At 40.2% G+C, this 22,284-nt stretch overlaps 1 protein-coding gene across 1 annotated transcript in view; it reads left to right on the top strand.

The window, feature by feature from the left end:
• The window catches only part of MMS22L (MMS22 like, DNA repair protein), an 881,591-nt gene that overhangs the window by 210,527 nt on the left and 648,780 nt on the right, over nt 1-22,284 (top strand). The window contains exon 13 of the mRNA XM_053712068.1: nt 3,906-4,415. Coding sequence (XP_053568043.1) covers nt 3,906-4,415 — 510 coding nt within the window. The remainder of the gene's footprint in view (nt 1-3,905; nt 4,416-22,284) is intronic.

Genomic DNA, 22,284 nt, shown 5'->3' with positions numbered 1-22,284 from the left:
AAGAAAATTTTTATTCAACAAGGTTTTATTCTCCAGCCTCTTGCATGCATTGCCCCAGTCACTGCTGCTGCGGCTTTCTGGTTTGAGTCTCTAGAAGAGGCTCTACAGGTAGAAACCCCGATGGATGATATCCTTGACAAGCTTAGAGCTCTTAAGCTAGCCAATTCATTTGTTTTTGACGCCGTTGTTCATTTAACCAAGCTAACGGCTAAAAACTCAGGTTTTGCTATTCAGGCGCGTAGGGCGCTATGGCTTAAATCCTGGTTAGCTGACGTTACTTTAAAGCCTAAGCTTCTCAACATTCCCATCAAGGGGCAGACCCTATTCGGCCTGGACTGAAGGAGATCATTTCTGATATTACTGGAGGAAAAGGTCACGCCTTTCCTCAGGATAGGTCCAACAAATTAAGGACCAAACAGACTAATTTTCGTTCCTTTCGAAACTTCAAGAGTGGCTCAGCTTCAACTTCCTCTAATACAAAACAAGAGGGAAGTTTTGCCCAGTCCAAGCCTGTCTGGAGACCTAACCAGGCTTGTAACAAAGGAAAGCAGGCCAAAAAACCTGCTGGTGCCTCTAAGACAGCATGAAAGATCAGCCCCCGATCCGGAAACGGATCTAGTAGGGGGCAGACTTTCTCTCTTCGCCCAGGCTTGGGCAAGAGATGTCCAGGATCCCTGGGCGTTGGAAATTGTGTCCCAGGGATATCTTCTGGACTTCAAAGCTTCTTCCCCAAAAGGGAGATTTCATCTCTCACAATTATCTGCAAACCAGATAAAGAGAGAGGCATTTTTACATTGTGTTCAAGACCTCCTAGTTATGGGAGTTATCCACCCAGTTCCAAAGGAGGAATAGGGACAGGGCTTCTATTCAAATCTGTTTGTAGTTCCCAAGAAAGAGGGAACCTTCAGACCAATCTTAGCTCTCAAGATCCTAAACAAATTTCTCAGGGTCCCATCCTTCAAGATGGAGACTATTCGGACTATTCTTCCTCTGATCCAGGAGGGTCAATATATGACTACCGTGGACTTAAAGGATGCTTATCTTCACATTCCGATACACAGAGATCATCATCGGTTTCTCAGGTTCGCCTTCCTAGACAGGCATTACCAGTTTGTGGCTCTTCCCTTTGGGTTAGCTACGGCACCAAGAATCTTTAAACAGGTTCTAGGGTCACTCCTAGCGGGGTATAGCAGTAGCCCCTTACATAGACGACATTCTGATACAGGTGTCGACTTTTCAAATCGCCAGGTCCCATACGGACATTGTTCTGGCATTCCTGAGGTCTCATGGGTGGAAAGTGAACGAAGAAAAGAGTTCTCTATCCCCTCTCACAAGAGTTTCCTTCCTAGGAACTGTGATAGATTCTGTAGAAATGAAGATTTACCTGACAGAGGCCAGGTTGTCAAAACTTCTAAATTCCTGCCGTGTTCTTTATTCTACTTCTCGCCCCTTTAGTGGCTCAGTGTATGGAAGTAATCGGCTTAATGGTAGCGGCAATGGACATAGTGCCGTTTGCCCGCCTACATCTCAGACCGCTGCAACTTTGCATACTCAGTCAGTGGAATGGGGATTACACAGATTTGTCCCCTCTACTAAATCTGGATCAAGAGACCAGGGATTCTCTTCTCTGGTGGCTATCTCGGGTCCATCTGTCCTAGGGTATGACCTTCCGCAGGCCAGATTGGACAATAGTAACAACAGATGCCAGCCTTCTGGGCTGGGGTGCAGTCTGGAACTCCCTGAAGGCTCAGGGCTCATGGACTCAGGAGGAGGCACTCCTTCCGATAAACATTCTGGAACTAAGAGCGATATTCAATGCTCTTCAGGCTTGGCCTCAGCTTGCTGCGGTCAGGTTCATCAGATTTCAGTCGGACAATATCACGACTGTAGCCTACATCAACCATCAAGGGGGAACAAGGAGTTTCCTAGCAATGTTGGAGGTTTCAAAAATAATTCTATGGGCAGAGGTTCACTCTTGCCACCTATCAGCTATCCATATCCCAGGAGTAGAGAACTGGGAGGCGGATTTTCTAAGTCGACAGACTTTTCATCCGGGGGAGTGGGAAATCCATCCGGAGGTATTTGTACAGTTGATTCAACTTTGGGGCAAACCAGAACTGGATCTCATGGCATCTCGTCAGAACGCCAAGCTTACTTGTTACGGATCCAGGTCCAGGGATCCCAAGGCAGCACTGATAGATGCTCTAGCAGCGCCTTGGTCCTTTAACCTGGCTTATGTGTTTCCACCGTTTCCTCTGCTCCCTCGTTTGATTGCCAAGATCAAGCAGGAGAGAGCTTCGGTGATTTTGATAGCACCTGCGTGGCCACGCAGGACTTGGTATGCAGATCTGGTGGACATGTCATCCCTTCCACCTTGGACTCTGCCGCTGAGGCAGGACCTTCTACTCCAAGGTCCTTTCAACCATCCAAATCTAATTTCTCTGCGTCTGACTGCTTGGAGATTGAACGCTTGATTTTATCAAAGCGTGGTTTCTCTGAGTCGGTCATTGATACCTTAATTCAGGCTCGAAAGCCGGTCACCAGGAAAATCTATCTTAAGATATGGTGTAGATATCTTCATTGGTGTGAATCTAAAGGTTACTCATGGAATAAGGTCAGGATTCCTAGGATATTATCTTTTCTCCAAGAAGGATTGGAGAAGGGATTGTCAGCTAGTTCCTTAAAGGGACAGATTTCTGCTCTGTATTCTTTTGCACAAGCGTCTGGCTGATACTCCAGATGTTCAGGTGTTTTGTCAGGCTTTAGTTAGAATCAAGCCTGTGTTTAAACCTGTTGCTCCGCCATGGAGTTTAAATTTGGTTCTTAAGGTTCTGCAAAGGGTTCCGTTTGAACCTTTGCATTCCATAGATATTAAACTTTTATCTTGGAAAGTTCTGTTTTTAGTAGCTATCTCCTCGGCTCGAAGAGTTTCAGAGTTATCTGCTTTACAATGTGATTCCCCTTATCTCATTTTCCATGCAGATAAGGTAGTGTTACGTACCAAACCTAGTTTTCTTCCTAAGGTAGTATCTAATAGAAATATCAATCAGGAGATTGTTGTTCCTTCACTATGTCCTAATCCTTCTTCAAAGAAGAAATGTCTTTTACACAATCTTGATGTGGTTCGTGCTTTAAAATTTTATTTACAAGCTACAAAGGATTTTCGTCAAACATCTGCTTTGTTTGTGGTCTACTCTGGACAGAGGAGAGGCCAAAAGGCTTCGGCAACTTCTCTTTCTTTTTGGTTAAGAAGTATAATACGCTTAGCTTATGAGACTGCTGGCCAGCAGCCTCCTGAAAGAATTACAGCTCATTCCACTAGAGCGGTAGCTTCCACATGGGCTTTTAAGAATGAGGCTTCTTTTGAACAGATTTGTAAGGCGGCGACTTGGTCTTCGCTTCATACTTTTTCTAAATTTTACAAATTTGATACTTTTGCTTCTTCGGAGGCTATTTTTGGGAGAAAGGTCTTACAGGCAGTGGTGCCTTCTGTTTAAGCGCCTGCCTTGTCCCTCCGTTCATCCGTGTCCTATAGCTTTGGTATTGGTATCCCACAAGTAATGGATGAATCTGTGGACTGGATACACCTTACAAGAGAAAACAAAATTTATGCTTACCTGATAAATGTATTTCTCTTGTGGTGTATCCAGTCCACGGCCCGCCCTGTCATTTTAAGGCAGGTGTTTTTTATTTTTAAACTACAGTCACCACTGCACCCTATAGTTTCTCCTTTCTCTTGCTTGTCTTCGGTCGAATGACTGGGAGTGGCAGTTAGGGGAGGAGCTATATAGACAGCTCTGCTGTGGGTGAATATCCCACAAGTAATGGATGAATCCATGGACTGGATACACCACAAGAGAAATAAATTTATCAGGTAAGCATAAATTTTGTTTTTGCTTTTACAGAATCTATTCAAAATTCCACCAAAAGAAGATGCAGGAACTTACAGAGGTTGGTCTGCAGAACTTTTTCACTCTGTTCCTTTTACTGGCTACTTTGGCAGAAACTGAAGATGTTACTAGTAGAGTATTAGATTTATTAAATTTTTTAGTTCCTAATCATATTAGTATGGCTCAGCGGACCCTTGTGTGGCGTGGTCATTTTGCTTTTCTCCTGGTCTATGTTGAGAAAAACATGGACATAACTGCTTTGGCAGAAAAGCTGTCACACAACTTTCAGGAAACTGCCAAAGAATTCTTGGTTTTAAAGAGCGACTTTGGCCAGAAACACATACTATGGACGTTGCTTTCTACATATGTTGATGGAGTCCAAGAAGTGTTTGAAACTAGCCGCAACCTCCAGCTTTCTGAAGAAAAGCTGCTAAATGAAGGCTTTAGCATGTTGTTACCAGCTTGTCGTGAATCTGAACTCAGTGCGGTATTGCATTTCCTGCAGACTGTTATAGCCAGACTAAGGTAAGTGAAATACTCCATTTTATTATGTTAGTCTGTGAAAAAAATTGCCGGTAGAAATATCTTATTTTAAACTTCTTTCAAAAATAAAAAAGATGCTATTTGAAGTTGAAATGTTTATATTCACTTTATTCCAAACTATACCCTAGGTTCAGTTATACATTTTAGTATCTAGTGTGCACATACATTCATTTGTTGAGCGTTTCAATTGCATCTATCTTCAGCCACCAATCAGCAGCTACTGAGCCTATCTAGATATGCTTTTCAACAAAGGATATCAAGAGAAAGTAAATTAGAAAGTTGTTTAAATTTGCATGCTCTTTCTAAACCATGAAAGATAAATGTGGGTTTAATGTCCCTTTAAAGGAATACTAAACCCATTTTCTTTCTTTAATGATTCAGATAGAGCATGCAATTTTAAGCAACTTTTTAATTTACTCCTATTATCAATTTTTCTTCCTTCTCTTGCTATCTTTATTTAATAACAGGAATTTAAAGCTAAAGAGCCGGACCATTTTTGGCTGAGAACCTGGCTTATGCTTGCTTATTGGTTTGCTAAATGTAGCCACCAATAAGCAAGCACTATCCAGGGCGCTGAACCTTAAATTGGCTGCCTCGTAACCTTTAAATTCCTGCTTTTTTAAATAAAGATAGCAAGTGAACTAATAAAAATTGATAATAGGAGTAAATAAGAAAGTTGCTTAAAATTGCATACTCAATCTGAATCATTAAAGGGACAGAATACACCAATTTTAATTTAACTGCATGTAATAGCCACTACTATAAAGAATAATATTCACAGATACTGATCTAAAAATCCAGTATTAAAGAATTTAAAAAATTACTTAGAAGCTCCCAGTTTAGCTCTGTTGAAAAGATTAGCTGGAACACCCACTGCAAGTGGTTCTATAGCAAAAAAAGCAGACCCTCCCCCTTCCTCTGCATATGAAAAGACTCTTTACACAAACAGGAGCAAGCTGGAGTAGGTATACATCAGTATTCTCCTAAAACTTTGGGGCTTGGTTAGGAGTCTGAAAATCAGCGCAATGTTATTTAAAAATAAGCAAAACTATAGTTTAAAAAAAAAAAAAAAAAAAGCTGTATAGGCTATATAAATGGATCATCTACAAAACATTTATGCAAAGAAAAATCTAGTGTATAATGTCCCTTTAAAGAAAAAAATTGTGTTTAGTATCTCTTTAAGCAAATTTTCTAAACATCTCAACACCTTGTTTGCTGAAATAGTTTGATATCCAAACCACAACCACTTTCTTTATTGCTTGCTTGCGTAGGCACAACTAGCAACTGTCATTTTGTTAGCAAAACGGGTTTGATTTTGTAGTATTATCTTATCAACTGTAATACCATAGCCAATTAGGGACAGATATGGCATTTTTAGGCTTTCTCTGTAGTGTGCATTTCCACAAATACCAGAAATAGAAAACCAACAATTTTAAGTGGTAAGTAATAATGAAAAGTATATTGCAAAGTTAAAGTTTTTTTTTTTTATAGTACAATCTGAAAGGGACAGTCTACACCAGAATTTTTATTGTTTTAATCCCTTTATTACTCATTCCATAGTTTTTCTTAACTATGTATTAATACACTTTTCCTTCCTAAGATAGGGAAAGTCCACGGCTTAATTCCTTACTGTTGGGAAATAAAACACCTGGTCACCAGGAGGAGGCAAAGACACCCCAGCCAAAGGCTTAAATATCCCTCCCACTTCCTCATTACCCCAGTCATTCTTTGCCTTTCAACACATTCGAAGGTTCTGTCTCGGACCTTTACAACTGTGCTGAGGCAGTGGAACAGCGATCATTCAGATCTGTCTCAACAGATTTTATTAGACAGCCGGTCGATATAATCGCTCTCTTGGTGGCTCTGTCCAGATCTGTCCTGAGGGACATGCTGAGCTTCCAAACGTGCAGTCTTTGTTTAGATCTGGGGCTCCTTCTTGGATCCTAAATCTTTCTTCGGGTTTCGCAACAGGTTCCGTTTGAGCCTCTGCATTCCGTTGACATTAAATTGTTATCTTGGAAGGTTTCCTTTTTTGTTGGCTATTGTCTCTCCGCCCAGAGTTTCTGAGATCTCTGCTTTGCAATGTGAGCCCCCTTATCTGATTTTTCATGCAGATAAGGCAGTTTTAAATGCTAAATTAGGTTTTCTTCCTAAGCTTGTGTCAGATCGCAACATCAATCAGGAGATTGTGGTTCCTTCCTTGTGTCCTAATCTTTCTATCTTCAGGCTACTAAGGAGTTTAGACAATCTTTCTCTTTGTTGTCTATTTGGGGAAGCGTAAGGGGCAGAAGGCTACTTTGACTTCCCTATCTTATTGGTTAAGCAGTGTCATCCGCTTAGCTTACGAGACAGTGGGACATTGTCCTCCTGAGAGGATAACGGCTCATTCCACTGGAGCAGTGGCTTCCTCTTGGGCCTTTAAAGGGACACTCAATCAAAATTAAACTTTCATTATCCAGATAGAACATGCCATTTTAAACAACTTTCCAATTTACTTCCATTAACAAAATGTGCACATCCTTTTTATATTTAAACGTTTTGAGTCACCAGCTCCTACTGAGCATGTGCAAGAATAAGTGTTTATGCATTTGTGAATGGCTGATGGCTGTCACATGGTATGTGTATGCATTTGTGAATGGCTGATGGCTGTCACATGGTATGTGTATGCATTTGTGAATGGCTGATGGCTGTCGCATGGTACAGGGGGAGTGGAAAAAGACACAACTTTTAAAATTGTCAGAAAAAATATCTACTCATTTGAAGTTCAGACTAAGTGCTATTGCATTGTCTTGTTATCTTGCATTTATTGATTATACAAATCTACTGTGTTGACTGGTCCTTTAAAGGGACACTGTACCCAAAAAATTTCTTTTGTGATTCAGATAGAGCATGCAATTTTAAGCAACTTTCTAATTTACTCCTATTATCAATTTTTCTTCGTTCTCTTGCTATCTTTATATGAAAAAGAAGGCATCTAAGCTTTTTTTCTTGGTTCAGCACTCTGGACAGCAGTTTTTGATTGGTGGCTGAATTTATCAACCAATCAGCAAGGACAACCTAGGTTGTTCACCAAAAATGGGCCGACATCTAAACTTACATTCTTGCATTTCAAATAAAGATACCAAGAGAATAAAGAACATTTGATAATAGGAGTAAATTAGAAAGTTGCTTAAAATTGCATGCTCTATCTGAATCCCGAAAGAAAATTTTTGGGTACAGTGTCCCTTTAAGAACGAGGCCTCTATGGATCAGATTTGTAAGGCGGCTAACTGGTCCTCCTTACATACTTTTCCAAAATTTTATAAGTTTGATGTTTTTGCTTCGGCTGAAGCAGCTTTTGGGAGCAAAGTTTTGCAGACTGTGGTGCCCTCAGAATAGGGTCCGACTCTTCCTTTTTGTTCCCTCCCGTTATTCATTCAGTGTCCTGTAGAGCTTGGGTATAGTTTCCCAACAGTAAGGAATGAAGCCGTGGACTCTTCCTATCTTAGGAAGGAAAACATAATTTATGCTTCCAAAAAACGAAATATACAACACAGATAAGCACTCCCCTCTGGCCAGAACCGCTGCCTTCCAATAGTCTCTCCCAAAGGCTGTAAATCGATATAGCTTGTAGAAAGAGGCACTGGTTCATAGGGTATTCCTGAAGATTCTACTGTGTTCCACAATTCCACCCGGAAAACTGTGTTTTTATCTGTTAGAAAATATTCCATTGGCATAGTGTTTCCAAACACCTTATAAACAAGTGCAAAATACTCAGAGAATATATATATATAAACAATTTAGTACATTTTAGTCAATTCAATTAAATTGATACATATTTGTTTTGCAATATATACATACATACACACACACACATACTATGGGTATGGAATATCGCATGTCTAGCCCACCAGCATAATATATTTACCTGTGTGTGTACTTGTCTGAATAGGAAACCTTGGTGTTATTTTTGTATATTCAGCCATTCACTTTCCAGGTATGACAGACACATTTTTTTTTTTAACCAAAGCACCAGCTTTATCATACCTCTCAACATTTAATATAGCAAAAGAGGGACACTTTTCTCCCCATTAACAGAGCTCCGCTAGCCTATTTACACACACACATATTATACATACACACTCTTTACACACACAAACACATATTTATACACACTGATAAACACATATTCACACACACAAATATTCACACACACACACATACACATTTACACACCCACATTTATACGCACACACTGATAAACACATAATCACACACACACACATATTCATACACACATATACATATTAACACACATACTTACACCTACACATATATACATATACACACACACATTTATACACACATTGATAAACACATAATCACACACACACATATTCATATACATATTTACACACACACACACACTCTCATATTTATTGAAACACATTTAGGAAATGGTACTAGGTCCGTATATGTAAAAATAGCACACTAGCAAAGGCAACCTGACAGCCTAGTTCCTAAACATACCACATGACTTTAACCTTGTATATGCCAATGGGAAAAGTAATACTGGTGTACCCAGACCACATGATGAAGTATACACAATCCTAATGCTTTAAATATAAGGGCAACATTCCCCAATTGGCTAATTTATCACCACTCCATTCGATAGCCAGATCGTAACTAATTCCTTTCCCATAAGTCCTTATGCCCCAGCCCCATTAATTCCCCTGGTACTTAACCCATAGTTGTGCTGCTGCTTCCTGGGATCCTGGGTGCTGCTGCCCTGCACTGGGCCCGGGGAGGGGGTGCTGTTGACCGCTGTTTGGGTAAGTTCTGGCTCATGTACAAAACACTTTACTTGTTCCTTTGCAAAGATAAGCCATAGGAAACCACAGAAATAGTGTACAGTGGAGAAGAGAGAGAACGTAATGGTGCTATGCAGTCACACTGCCAATAAGAACCCCCAATGCTGCCTGATGAAAAAGAGAATGGGAGAGCCGAGAGCGCTAAACTTTTACAATGGTTGTAGTTGAGGCTTTACCACTTTTTATCTAGCAGCTCTACTGAGTTGCGCTCCTGACTCGGCTTAGCTTGCTCCACATTAATCTTTTTATTCAGAATGTGTAGTTATTTATGCCGAGTCAGAAAGGGCAACTCAGTATCACGACTGGACAAAAAGTGGTGAAGAGTCTGTACCGATGATGTGAAGCTGATCTGCTGGCGGGGACACTGACTGAATGTAGCAGGGCCTGCAGCCAGGGTGAGCTTGGAGCCCACAGCACCCCTGGTACTTACCACCATGGTTGTTGTCCTGCTCCTAGGTGCTACCAGTGCTGCTGGGTGCTGCTGCCCTGGCCAGGGGTGATATATTCCGCCGGTTCTATGCCGTTGCGCTGCCATGAACCAATGAATGCTGAGCTGAATATGGGAGCAATTCAGTAGCGTGCACACGGCTGATCAAAAAAATTTAAAAATCTGAACCAGTCAGCGTGAAGCTGATCTGCTGGCGGGAACGCTGTGACGTGTGTGAATGTGTGACAGTGTAAATGTAGCAGGGATGAGCTTGAAAGCGTGCACTTAAGTTAACTTGTTACTGTTCCCACTTCCCTCTCTTATTCACAGGACATTGCATATGATAACGCATCATTCTGCTTATTTATGAACTGCAGCATAACTAAAATAATGAAATTTAAAAAAAATTAAACTAAAACGATGAGCCTGTCAGTCTGCCGCAGCACACCTGAGGATCTCTCACGCACACTAGTGCCACGGCACACTGGTTGAAAATCACTTATTTATTTTATAACCACACCAAGGAGTTGCACAGTTTTGTGTGCACTTTAAACATATGTATAAGACTTCTATTCTATATAATATTTGCTTCCACATTGTGTATTCTCTGCAGAGAATTGCAGAAAATTAATGTAGCTGTACTTGGAAAGATTTAGATTTTTGTAAACTATGCTTGTTGCACTTAAATGTCTGAGGTCTATATGGCATGCTTACTCAGTTTCAGCCTTTGCTCTTTAACAAAACAAAATGCATATAACTGTTTTTCTTTATAGATTATCCATGTAAAATAATTTGTCATTGCATATACAGTAACTGCATACTGTGAGGTATTTCCAGAGTTAAAATTCCTAGCATTCTTTACTCTTCAGCTGTGTTGAAATTATCATTTGTATTTCCTACTTTTTCAAGCAAATATTAACTATACATATTTGCGGTTTGATATAAAAGTTACTGTATTTCAAACAAATATGCTGTAATGAAATTCATATAAAAGTAACCACTGTGTAGAAAAATGTATTTGTAGTCTTAAAGTAATATTCCCCTCTGTAGTACATTCTTGCCCTGCTCCCCCTGCTGTGGCTGATCTATCGTGCTCATGTGAATGCATCTTTCAAGGTGAAGAAACATTCCCTATTACACAAGGTGTGGTATGGAGGCAGCCTGAATAATGTATAAAATCTATTGATGGTAATGTAATATTTTGAAGGTGAGCAATATATTTGTTACACATGCAGATATAATGAGCTTATTTTAGGATAAATGTTACAGATACAACCTATATGTGTTTGTGTACAAATAGCAATGTTTTTAATGTTTTCTTACACTAGAGATAAATATTTAAAAAATCCTCTTAGAGATTACAACAATTTATAATTTCTTTCTTTACCTTAGGTTTTCTGTGTGTTCGCTGTGTCAGATACAAGGCTTATTTAAAATGAAAAGAAAGCTGGAGCAATTTTCTTTATTCCATTTCAGTCTCCTAAGGCCTGTTTTCCCTGGTGTGCTCATAGCAGTAGGGGGTTTAAGGGAATTCAGTTCTCTGCAAATTAATGTCTCACATCATGAAAATTCAGGAGGGTTTTTTGTGTCTTGAAAAGTAATACAGAGAATCTGAGTATTATTTCTTGCCAGCGGGTAGAAGATGAATGATTTTGTCACAGTTTTACTGCTTGATGAGCAGTGTCCTGAGGGTCAGGCTTAACTCTGTGTCACTATGCTGCTCATTACTCTTGAGCTAAATAAGGGCTGATTGGATCTAAATTGCCTAGCACATGGGCCACAGATGAGCTCAGTGAGCAGGGGATGACCTGCTATTCAGATGGGGAGTCACCCTGGTGTGCAAATGCTGCATTAGAGCAGCGTGAGAGAATGAGAGGCTGCCAGCTAAAGAAATCGAAATGTAAAAACTCTTTGATGCTGCAATGGAAGAATTTTGAAGTGTAGGAAGTGACAGGTTGATGGTACTTATCAGCTTTTGCTGGATTAGAGAACGGTGTCATCTTGCTTTTATAATGACAGTAGACCAGAGCCAGCTGCTAACTACTACGCAGAGCAGACAATGACAGTCTCTTCTGCCTCTTACAGGCAGGTCTGATAGAGAGGTGCTTCAGGACACCCTACACAAGTACTTCTCTAAAGTGAAATCTTCTAGCCCTCTATCAGTCTATTTATATATATATTTTGATTTATTATTTGTGAGAATGATTTCCATATTGTGTATAAAGCTATCCAGTAATAATTCTGGAAAATTAAACTTATAAGGGAAGTTGTAGCTGCACCATTTGAAATCAAAATTACTTAATACATTTTTTTTTTTTTAATTTAAATTTTTCTTTTATTGAAAATAATATAACAGGTGTTACAGCCAGTGATATTTCAATACATGACAGTATGAGGACAAAACAAAAAACAACAATATTACATTCATTGTAGTTGTATAATGTGTGAAATAACATAAGTACATAATAAAGATCATGTATATATGCTGAAAACAGTTAAGAAAATCCGGCTTGTTTTTTTACAATTTTAGTGAATTGAATCAAATTTTCCTTTTTCTTATGGTTAGTATCATGCCTATTAATCCGGTTCATTGTAACATATCCCTGAATTATGTCTAACCTATTGAGTCATATGGTAAGAGGAACGTAAGGTAGGGGGTATGAAGAAGGGATAGAAGAAAAAAAAAAAGAAAAAAAAAGGGGAGGAAGCCAACACATTCATTCAATTGTTACTATATCCATTTTACTGATTTTGAAACCAGTCCGACCAGATCATCCAATAGTCCTCCAGTTTCTCCAAAGAACTATAGGCAAATTTTCTCCAACATAGGTGTGTCCGGTCCACGGCGTCATCCTTACTTGTGGGATATTCTCTTCCCCAACAGGAAATGGCAAAGAGCCCAGCAAAGCTGGTCACATGATCCCTCCTAGGCTCCGCCTACCCCAGTCATTCTCTTTGCCGTTGTACAGGCAACATCTCCACGGAGATGGCTTAGAGTTTTTTAGTGTTTAACTGTAGTTTTTATTATTCAATCAAGAGTTTGTTATTTTGAAATAGTGCTGGTATGTACTATTTACTCAGAAACAGAAAAGAGATGAAGATTTCTGTTTGTATGAGGAAAATTATTTTAGCAACCGTCACTAAAATCCATGGCTGTTCCACACAGGACTGTTGAGAGCAATTAACTTCAGTTGGGGGAACAGTGTGCAGTCTCTTGCTGCTTGAGGTATGACACATTCTAACAAGACGATGTAATGCTGGAAGCTGTCATTTTCCCTATGGGATCCGGTAAGCCATGTTTATTACGATCGTAAATAAGGGCTTCACAAGGGCTTATTAAAACTGTAGACTTTTTCTGGGCTAAATCGATTCATTATTAACACATATTTAGCCTTGAGGAATCATTTTATCTGGGTATTTTGATATAATAATATCGGCAGGCACTGTTTTAGACACCTTATTCTTTAGGGGCTTTCCCAAAGCATAAGCAGAGCCTCATTTTCGCGCCGGTGTGGCGCACTTGTTTTTGAGAGGCATGGCATGCAGTCGCATGTGAGAGGAGCTCTGATACTTAGAAAAGACTTTCTGAAGGCGTCATTTGGTATCGTATTCCCCTTTGGGCTTGGTTGGGTCTCAGCAAAGCTGATACCAGGGACTGTAAAGGGGTTAAAGTTCAAAACGGCTCCGGTTCCGTTATTTTAAGGGTTAAAGCTTCCAAATTTGGTGTGCAATACTTTTAAGGCTTTAAGACACTGTGGTGAAAATTTGGTGAATTTTGAACAATTCCTTCATGTTTTTTCGCAATTGCAGTAATAAAGTGTGTTCAGTTTAAAATTTAAAGTGACAGTAACGGTTTTATTTTAAAACGTTTTTTGTACTTTGTTATCAAGTGTATGCCTGTTTAACATGTCTGAACTACCAGATAGACTGTGTTCTGAATGTGGGGAAGCCAGAATTCCTATTCATTTAAATAAATGTGATTTATGTGATAATGATAATGATGCCCAAGATGATTCCTCAAGTGAGGGGAGTAAGCATGGTACTGCATCATTCCCTCTTTCGTCTACACGAGTCTTGCCCACTCAGGAGGCCCCTAGTACATCTAGCGCGCCAATACTCCTTACTATGCAACAATTAACGGCTGTAATGGATAATTCTGTCAAAAACATTTTAGCCAAAATGAACACTTATCAGCGTAAGCGCGGCTGCTCTGTTTTAGATACTGAAGAGCATGACGACGCTGATAATAATATTTCTGAAGGGCCCCTAACCCAGTCTGATGGGGCCAGGGAGGTTTTGTCTTAGGGAGAAATTACTGATTCAGGGAACATTTCTCAACAGGCTGAACCTGATGTGATTGCATTTAAATTTAAGTTGGAACATCTCCGCATTCTGCTTAAGGAGGTACTATCCACTCTGGATGATTGTGACAAGTTGGTCATCCCAGAGAAACTTTGTAAAATGGACAAGTTCCTAGAGGTGCCGGGGCTCCCAGAAGCTTTTCCTATACCCAAGCGGGTGGCGGACATTGTTAATAAAGAATGGGAAAGGCCCGGTATTCCTTTCGTCCCTCCCCCCATATTTAAAAAATTGTTTCCTATGGTCGACCCCAGAAAGGACTTATGGCAGACAGTCCCCAAGGTCGAGGGAGCGGTTTCCACTTTAAACAAACGCACCACTATACCCATAGAGGATAGTTGTGCTTTCAAAGATCCTATGGATAAAAAATTAGAAGGTTTGCTTAAAAAGATGTTTGTTCAGCAAGGTTACCTTCTACAACCAATTTCATGCATTGTCCCTGTCGCTACAGCCGCATGTTTCTGGTTCGATGATCTGATAAGAGCGGTCGATAGTGATTCTCCTCCTTTGGAGGAGATTATGGACAGAATCAATGCTCTCAAATTGGCTAATTCTTTCACCCTAGACGCCACTTTGCAATTGGCTAGGTTAGCGGCTAAGAATTCTGGGTTTGCTATTGTGGCGCGCAGAGCGCTTTGGTTGAAATCTTGGTCGGCTGATGCGTCTTCCAAGAACAAGCTACTTAACATTCCTTTCAAGGGGAAAACGCTGTTTGGCCCTGACTTGAAAGAGATTATCTCTGATATCACTGGGGGTAAGGGCCACGCCCTTCCTCAGGATCGGCCTTTCAAGGCAAAAAATAAACCTAATTTTCGTCCCTTTCGTAGAAACGGACCAGCCCAAGGTGCTACGTCCTCTAAGCAAGAGGGTAATACTTCTCAAGCCAAGCCAGCTTGGAGACCAATGCAAGGCTGGAACAAGGGAAAGCAGGCCAAGAAACCTGCCACTGCTACCAAGACAGCATGAAATGTTGGCCCCCGATCCGGGACCGGATCTGGTGGGGGGCAGACTCTCTCTCTTCGCTCAGGCTTGGGCAAGAGATGTTCTGGATCCTTGGGCGCTAGAAATAGTCTACCAAGGTTATCTTCTGGAATTCAAGGGACTTCCCCCAAGGGGGAGGTTCCACAGGTCTCAGTTGTCTTCAGACCACATAAAAAGACAGGCATTCTTACATTGTGTAGAAGACCTGTTAAAAATGGGAGTGATTCATCCTGTTCCATTAAGAGAACAAGGGATGGGGTTCTACTCCAATCTGTTCATAGTTCCCAAAAAAGAGGGAACGTTCAGACCAATCTTAGATCTCAAGATCTTAAACAAGTTTCTCAAGGTTCCATCGTTCAAGATGGAAACCATTCGAACTATTCTTCCTTCCATCCAGGAAGGTCAATTCATGACCACGGTGGATTTAAAGGATGCGTATCTACATATTCCTATCCACAAGGAACATCATCGGTTCCTAAGGTTCGCATTCCTGGACAAACATTACCAGTTCGTGGCGCTTCCTTTCGGATTAGCCACTGCTCCAAGGATTTTCACAAAGGTACTGGGGTCCCTTCTAGCTGTGCTAAGACCAAGGGGCATTGCTGTAGTACCTTACTTGGACGACATTCTGATTCAAGCGTCGTCCCTTCCTCAAGCAAAGGCTCACACGGACATTGTCCTGGCCTTTCTCAGATCTCACGGGTGGAAAGTGAACGTGGAAAAGAGTTCTCTATCCCCGTCAACAAGGGTTCCCTTCTTGGGAACAATAATAGACTCCTTAGAAATGAGGATTTTTCTGACAGAGGCCAGAAAAACAAAGCTTCTAGACTCTTGTCGGATACTTCATTCCGTTCCTCTTCCTTCCATAGCTCAGTGCATGGAAGTGATCGGGTTGATGGTAGCGGCAATGGACATAGTTCCTTTTGCGCGCATTCATCTAAGACCATTACAACTGTGCATGCTCAGTCAGTGGAATGGGGACTATACAGACTTGTCTCCGAAGATACAAGTAAATCAGAGGACCAGGGACTCACTCCGTTGGTGGCTGTCCCTGGACAACCTGTCACAAGGGATGACATTCCGCAGACCAGAGTGGGTCATTGTCACGACCGACGCCAGTCTGATGGGCTGGGGCGCGGTCTGGGGATCCCTGAAAGCTCAGGGTCTTTGGTCTCGGGAAGAATCTCTTCTACCGATAAATATTCTGGAACTGAGAGCGATATTCAATGCTCTCAAGGCTTGGCCTCAGCTAGCGAGGGCCAAGTTCATACGGTTTCAATCAGACAACATGACAACTGTTGCGTACATCAACCATCAGGGGGGAACAAGGAGTTCCCTAGCGATGGAAGAAGTGACCAAAATCATTCTATGGGCGGAGTCTCACTCCTGCCACCTGTCTGCTATCCACATCCCAGGAGTGGAAAATTGGGAAGCGGATTTTCTGAGTCGTCAGACATTGCATCCGGGGGAGTGGGAACTCCATCCGGAAATCTTTGCCCAAGTCACTCAGCTGTGGGGCATTCCAGACATGGATCTGATGGCCTCTCGTCAGAACTTCAAAGTTCCTTGCTACGGGTCCAGATCCAGGGATCCCAAGGCGGCTCTAGTGGATGCACTAGTAGCACCTTGGACCTTCAAACTAGCTTATGTGTTCCTGCCGTTTCCTCTCATCCCCAGGCTGGTAGCCAGGATCAATCAGGAGAGGGCGTCGGTGATCTTGATAGCTCCTGCGTGGCCACGCAGGACTTGGTATGCAGATCTGGTGAATATGTCATCGGCTCCACCTTGGAAGCTACCTTTGAGACGAGACCTTCTTGTTCAGGGTCCGTTCGAACATCCGAATCTGGTTTCACTCCAGCTGACTGCTTGGAGATTGAACGCTTGATTTTATCGAAGCGAGGGTTCTCAGATTCTGTTATTGATACTCTTGTTCAGGCCAGAAAGCCTGTAACTAGAAAGATTTACCACAAAATTTGGAAAAAATATATCTGTTGGTGTGAATCTAAAGGATTCTCTTGGGACAAGGTTAAGATTCCTAGGATTCTATCCTTCCTTCAAGAAGGATTGGAAAAAGGATTATCTGCAAGTTCCCTGAAGGGACAGATTTCTGCCTTGTCGGTGTTACTTCACAAAAAACTGGCTGCTGTGCCAGATGTTCAAGCCTTTGTTCAGGCTCTGGTTAGAATTAAGCCTGTTTACAAACCTTTGACTCCTCCTTGGAGTCTCAATTTAGTTCTTTCAGTTCTTCAGGGGGTTCCGTTTGAACCCTTGCATTCCGTTGATATTAAGTTATTATCTTGGAAGGTTTTGTTTTTAGTTGCAATTTCTTCTGCTAGAAGAGTTTCAGAATTATCTGCTCTGCAGTGTTCTCCTCCTTATCTGGTGTTCCATGCAGATAAGGTGGTTTTACGTACTAAACCTGGTTTTCTTCCAAAAGTTGTTTCTAACAAAAACATTAACCAGGAGATTATCGTACCTTCTCTGTGTCCGAAACCAGTTTCAAAGAAGGAACGTTTGTTGCACAATTTGGATGTTGTTCGCGCTCTAAAATTCTATTTAGATGCTACAAAGGATTTTTGACAAACATCTTCCTTGTTTGTTGTTTATTCTGGTAAAAGGAGAGGTCAAAAAGCAACTTCTACCTCTCTCTCTTTTTGGATTAAAAGCATCATCAGATTGGCTTACGAGACTGCCGGACGGCAGCCTCCCGAAAGAATCACAGCTCATTCCACTAGGGCTGTGGCTTCCACATGGGCCTTCAAGAACGAGGCTTCTGTTGATCAGATATGTAGGGCAGCGACTTGGTCTTCACTGCACACTTTTACCAAATTTTACAAGTTTGATACTTTTGCTTCTTCTGAGGCTATTTTTGGGAGAAAGGTTTTGCAAGCCGTGGTGCCTTCCATTTAGGTGACCTGATTGCTCCCTCCCTTCATCCGTGTCCTAAAGCTTTGGTATTGGTTCCCACAAGTAAGGATGACGCCGTGGACCGGACACACCTATGTTGGAGAAAACAGAATTTATGTTTACCTGATAAATTACTTTCTCCAACGGTGTGTCCGGTCCACGGCCCGCCCTGGTTTTTTTAATCAGGTCTGATAATTTATTTTCTTTAACTACAGTCACCACGGTACCATATGGTTTCTCCTATGCAAATATTCCTCCTTAACGTCGGTCGAATGACTGGGGTAGGCGGAGCCTAGGAGGGATCATGTGACCAGCTTTGCTGGGCTCTTTGCCATTTCCTGTTGGGGAAGAGAATATCCCACAAGTAAGGATGACGCCGTGGACCGGACACACCGTTGGAGAAAGTAATTTATCAGGTAAACATAAATTCTGTTTTTCCATTTTGGCCAGGAACTGTATTACCACGCAGACATCAGAAAGTGAGGGTGGTTCTGTTTGTTTCCATGCTCTAGCAATGCATAACTTGGTTGCAGCAACAATATATATTGCCAGTTGTTTCGTAAATCGAGGTAGCCCCCCAGCAAACACATGGAAGAGAGCGCATCCCGGTGTTAATTGAATATCAATATTCAAGGAATGCAAGAGCACTTCAACATCTTTCCATAGGTTGCAGATCTTAGGACTACTTTATACATTTTTATTTTGTGTATGTGTAAATATATATATATGAAAGGGGTGGATTGGTATTTAAAAAAAAAATATATATATATAGAGCTGCAACAACTAATCGATTTACAGTAATCGATAATCGATTATGAAAATAGTTGTCAACGAATCTCATAATCAATTAGTTGGTCTGTGCACAGCACCAGCTCCAATGAGCTCTTGCACATGGTGTTATGCTTTAGGGTTATTCCCTTAGCCTAAACGAAGTCTACAGATGTTTACTTTTCATTCACTTTTTCAGCACAGTATAAGTTTACAACTACTCCTGGCTTATGTGCAACCCAGAAATAAAATAGGAGTCATCATTTGGATTGTTTATATTAGACCAGGTGATTTGGGACTATGCTTTGCTTGATATAGTGCCAAGCTTATTATTTACACTTAGCCCTAGATTGATGGGATTTGTTTTTTGATCTGATGTGCACTATTATCTGTTTGCATAATTATTAGCAGATTGCTTGCTATCGCTGATTATATGTACTGTAAAGTGTAAGGCTTTGTCCCGTTTTTAAATAATAGTTATATGTACCAGATTCAATCTCTATAAGTATATAACTGTAATTTTAGAGAAGACTATATATTTTTTCCCTAACCTTATAGCTGGTTATTTACCATTGCATATAGATATTCAAGAAATGATTGTTAGAATGAAGTCCAGGTTTATTTTGTTAAGAGGCCCCTTGCATTGGTGAAGAGTTAACAAATATAAATATCCCACCTTGGTTGTGGACGTTATTTTAAATATTTTATTTTTATCCGATTAGTCGATTAATAAAAAAAATAATCGGCCAATTAATCGATTATGAAAATATTCGTTAGTTGCAGCCCTAAATATACATACATATATATATGTATGTATGTATGTATGTATGTGTGTGTGTTCACTGAAATATAAACGTATACACAAATAGTGAAAATGCCAAAACAATTGTGTGAAATGAAGTAAAAATAAAAGGACATAGTCCTTCAATCCCACAGGTTGAGATCTCCTCCAGATTCTTTTGAGTGCTCGGTTAATACTGGAAATAGACCTCAGGGAAAAACAGACAATAGTTAAATCCTTTTAAAAAAAACAATGTTTTTGAGTGGTCAGGTACTCGCACACATTTTTCAGCTATAACTCAGCTCTTAGTAGTTAGGCAGGTAGTTATCAAGCTCCTCGGCACTCCCTCTTATGTGTAAGTCTTCCAGTGATATAGAGAAATAACACAGAAAACAAACTATTGTGAATACCGTTGTTTCAAAGGAGATTATAGTCTAAATGACTGGTACTCCAAGAGCAATGAGCTCCTCAGCTTCCTCGTGATAAAACGGGAACAGTAGCTCATAAGAAAAATATTTATTAAAAATACATAAAATGTATTTAAATTTACAGGACAAAGGACTATATTGTGTACAGGCATTACAGCTAAAATCTCCCGCTCAATGCGCGTGTCAAAATCGAAGCATAAAATGCTCATCGGCTTTGAGCGCCATATCACACGCAGGAAACACGTGTCGAAACCGATCCATAATATAACCAACTAGAGCTGCAACAACTAATTGTCATAATCGATAATAATCGATTATGAAAATAGTTGTCAACGAATCTCATAATAGATTAGTTGGCTTGCAATTATTTGGTCTGTGCACAACACCAGCTGCTTCACTCCACTGAGCTCCTGCACATGGTATTGTGTTTTATGGTTATGTCCTTAGCCTAAAGGACGTCTACCGACGTCTACTTTTCACTTTTTCAGGACAGTATAAGTTTACAACTACCCCTGGCTTATGTGCAAACAGGATATAATAGTCATCATTTGGATTGTTTATATTAAATCAAGTGATTTGGAACTATGCTTTGCATGATATAGTGCCAAGCTTGTTATTTACACCTAGCCCCTAGACTGATAGGAGTTATTTAAATTGTTGTGCACTATTATCTGTTTGCACAATTATTAGCGAATTGTTTGCTATAGCTAATTATATGTACTGTATAAATAAATGTGTAAGGCTTTGTCCTGTTATTGAAATATAGTCCTTAGTTCTTTTGATTTGTTTGTTATTGTTTTTTTTATATTTATATTCAATTGTGATATGTACTAGATTCAACCTTTATAAGTATATATCTGTTATTTTTAGAGCGGACTAGATATTTTCCCCTAACCTTATAGCTGGTTATTTACCATTGCATATAGATATTCAAGATATTTTTTATGTACCTTGCCAAGGTGGAAGTTCTACCTCTTTTCAAACAGTTATAAACTGTGCTCTGCTGCTTAAAAATTGGACAAACAGTTGTGTTAATGTAAAGTGTTAGTCTGAAGTTTATATTTGTAACACTTTATCCGATTAGTCGATTAATTGAAAAAATAATTGGCCGATTAATCGATTATGAAAATAATCGTTAGTTGCAGTCCTATAACCAACACTTATAAAACTTATCACGCTAGTGCGCCATAGCACTCGCACTTAGAATTTTATTTTAAACGCGTGTCAAACTTGACACAGCCTTCGGAAAAACAACAGCGCGTCATAGTCCACGCACATTGGACGACGTGTCGACAGATGCGCACACAGTAGCACGCCTTTTTTTTTCAGATAAAATGGTGATTTGAAATTGCGCACACTGACAGGTACTGCTTCCCTAGGCTGCATTTGCTTAGTGCTTTAACGTTCATGCAACACTATATAAAGGGAACATATTTTTTCCTTTCTGCAAAAAGCTTGCAGTAATTATTGCATCTAAATTTTTACTAACATTTTTGTCATAATGGAGCAGCACCAATCTGTCCCTAAATTTACCATAGGAACTTAGTCTGCTGAACACCTTTCTATCAGAGCTAAGTAAGCTTATTGTAAAACAACTGAAGTAGCTTCATCAGCTTAGATTTTTTATTGCATTCTGATCAATCTAATGATGTTTCTATGTGTACTAAGACACCTACTGTCTCCTTACAGATGGATGCAGATGGCTTACTTCCAGCAATTAAAAAATTAATAACTACTGCCATTACGAAGGCCCTGGCTGCACTACTGCCCTTGAATAAGTGAAAAAGGTCAGTCCAAATTTTACCTTCTTCCAGTAATATGTCCTGACCTACAAAATACTGAAGTATCTTCGAAAAATGAGGATTCCTCTAACAGCGTGGCTCCCTCATCAAACGTAGAACCTGATAATTCCCTCTTTTATTTTTAAATTGAACATATTCGTTCTCTTTTGAAGGAAGTCTTAGTCACTTTAGGGATTGAAGAAGCTAAACCTTCTGATGATAAACCCTGTACTCATTTAAATTCAGTATATAAAAATGTTGTCAATTTCCTTGAGATTTTCCCTATACCTGATGCTGTCTCTGATATGATTGCTATGAAATGGTCTAAACCAGGTGTCTCTCTTAATCCCTCTACAAGGTTTAATAAACTCCTTTACCTGCTGCTAACTTAGAGTAATGGGAAACGGTTCCCAAAGTTGATGGGGCAATTTCCAGTCTAGCTAAAAGCACTACTATTCCTCTAGAGGACAGTACTTTGCTTTAGACAGGAAACTGGAATTTTATATAATAAGGGCATTTCTTTTTTAAGACACAATGAGTCCACGGATCATCTTAATTACTAATGGGAT

Source organism: Bombina bombina, chromosome 4 (genome assembly GCF_027579735.1).
Source record: "Bombina bombina isolate aBomBom1 chromosome 4, aBomBom1.pri, whole genome shotgun sequence".
Taxonomy (NCBI): domain Eukaryota; kingdom Metazoa; phylum Chordata; class Amphibia; order Anura; family Bombinatoridae; genus Bombina; species Bombina bombina.
This window is presented reverse-complemented; position numbering and strand designations above follow the sequence as displayed.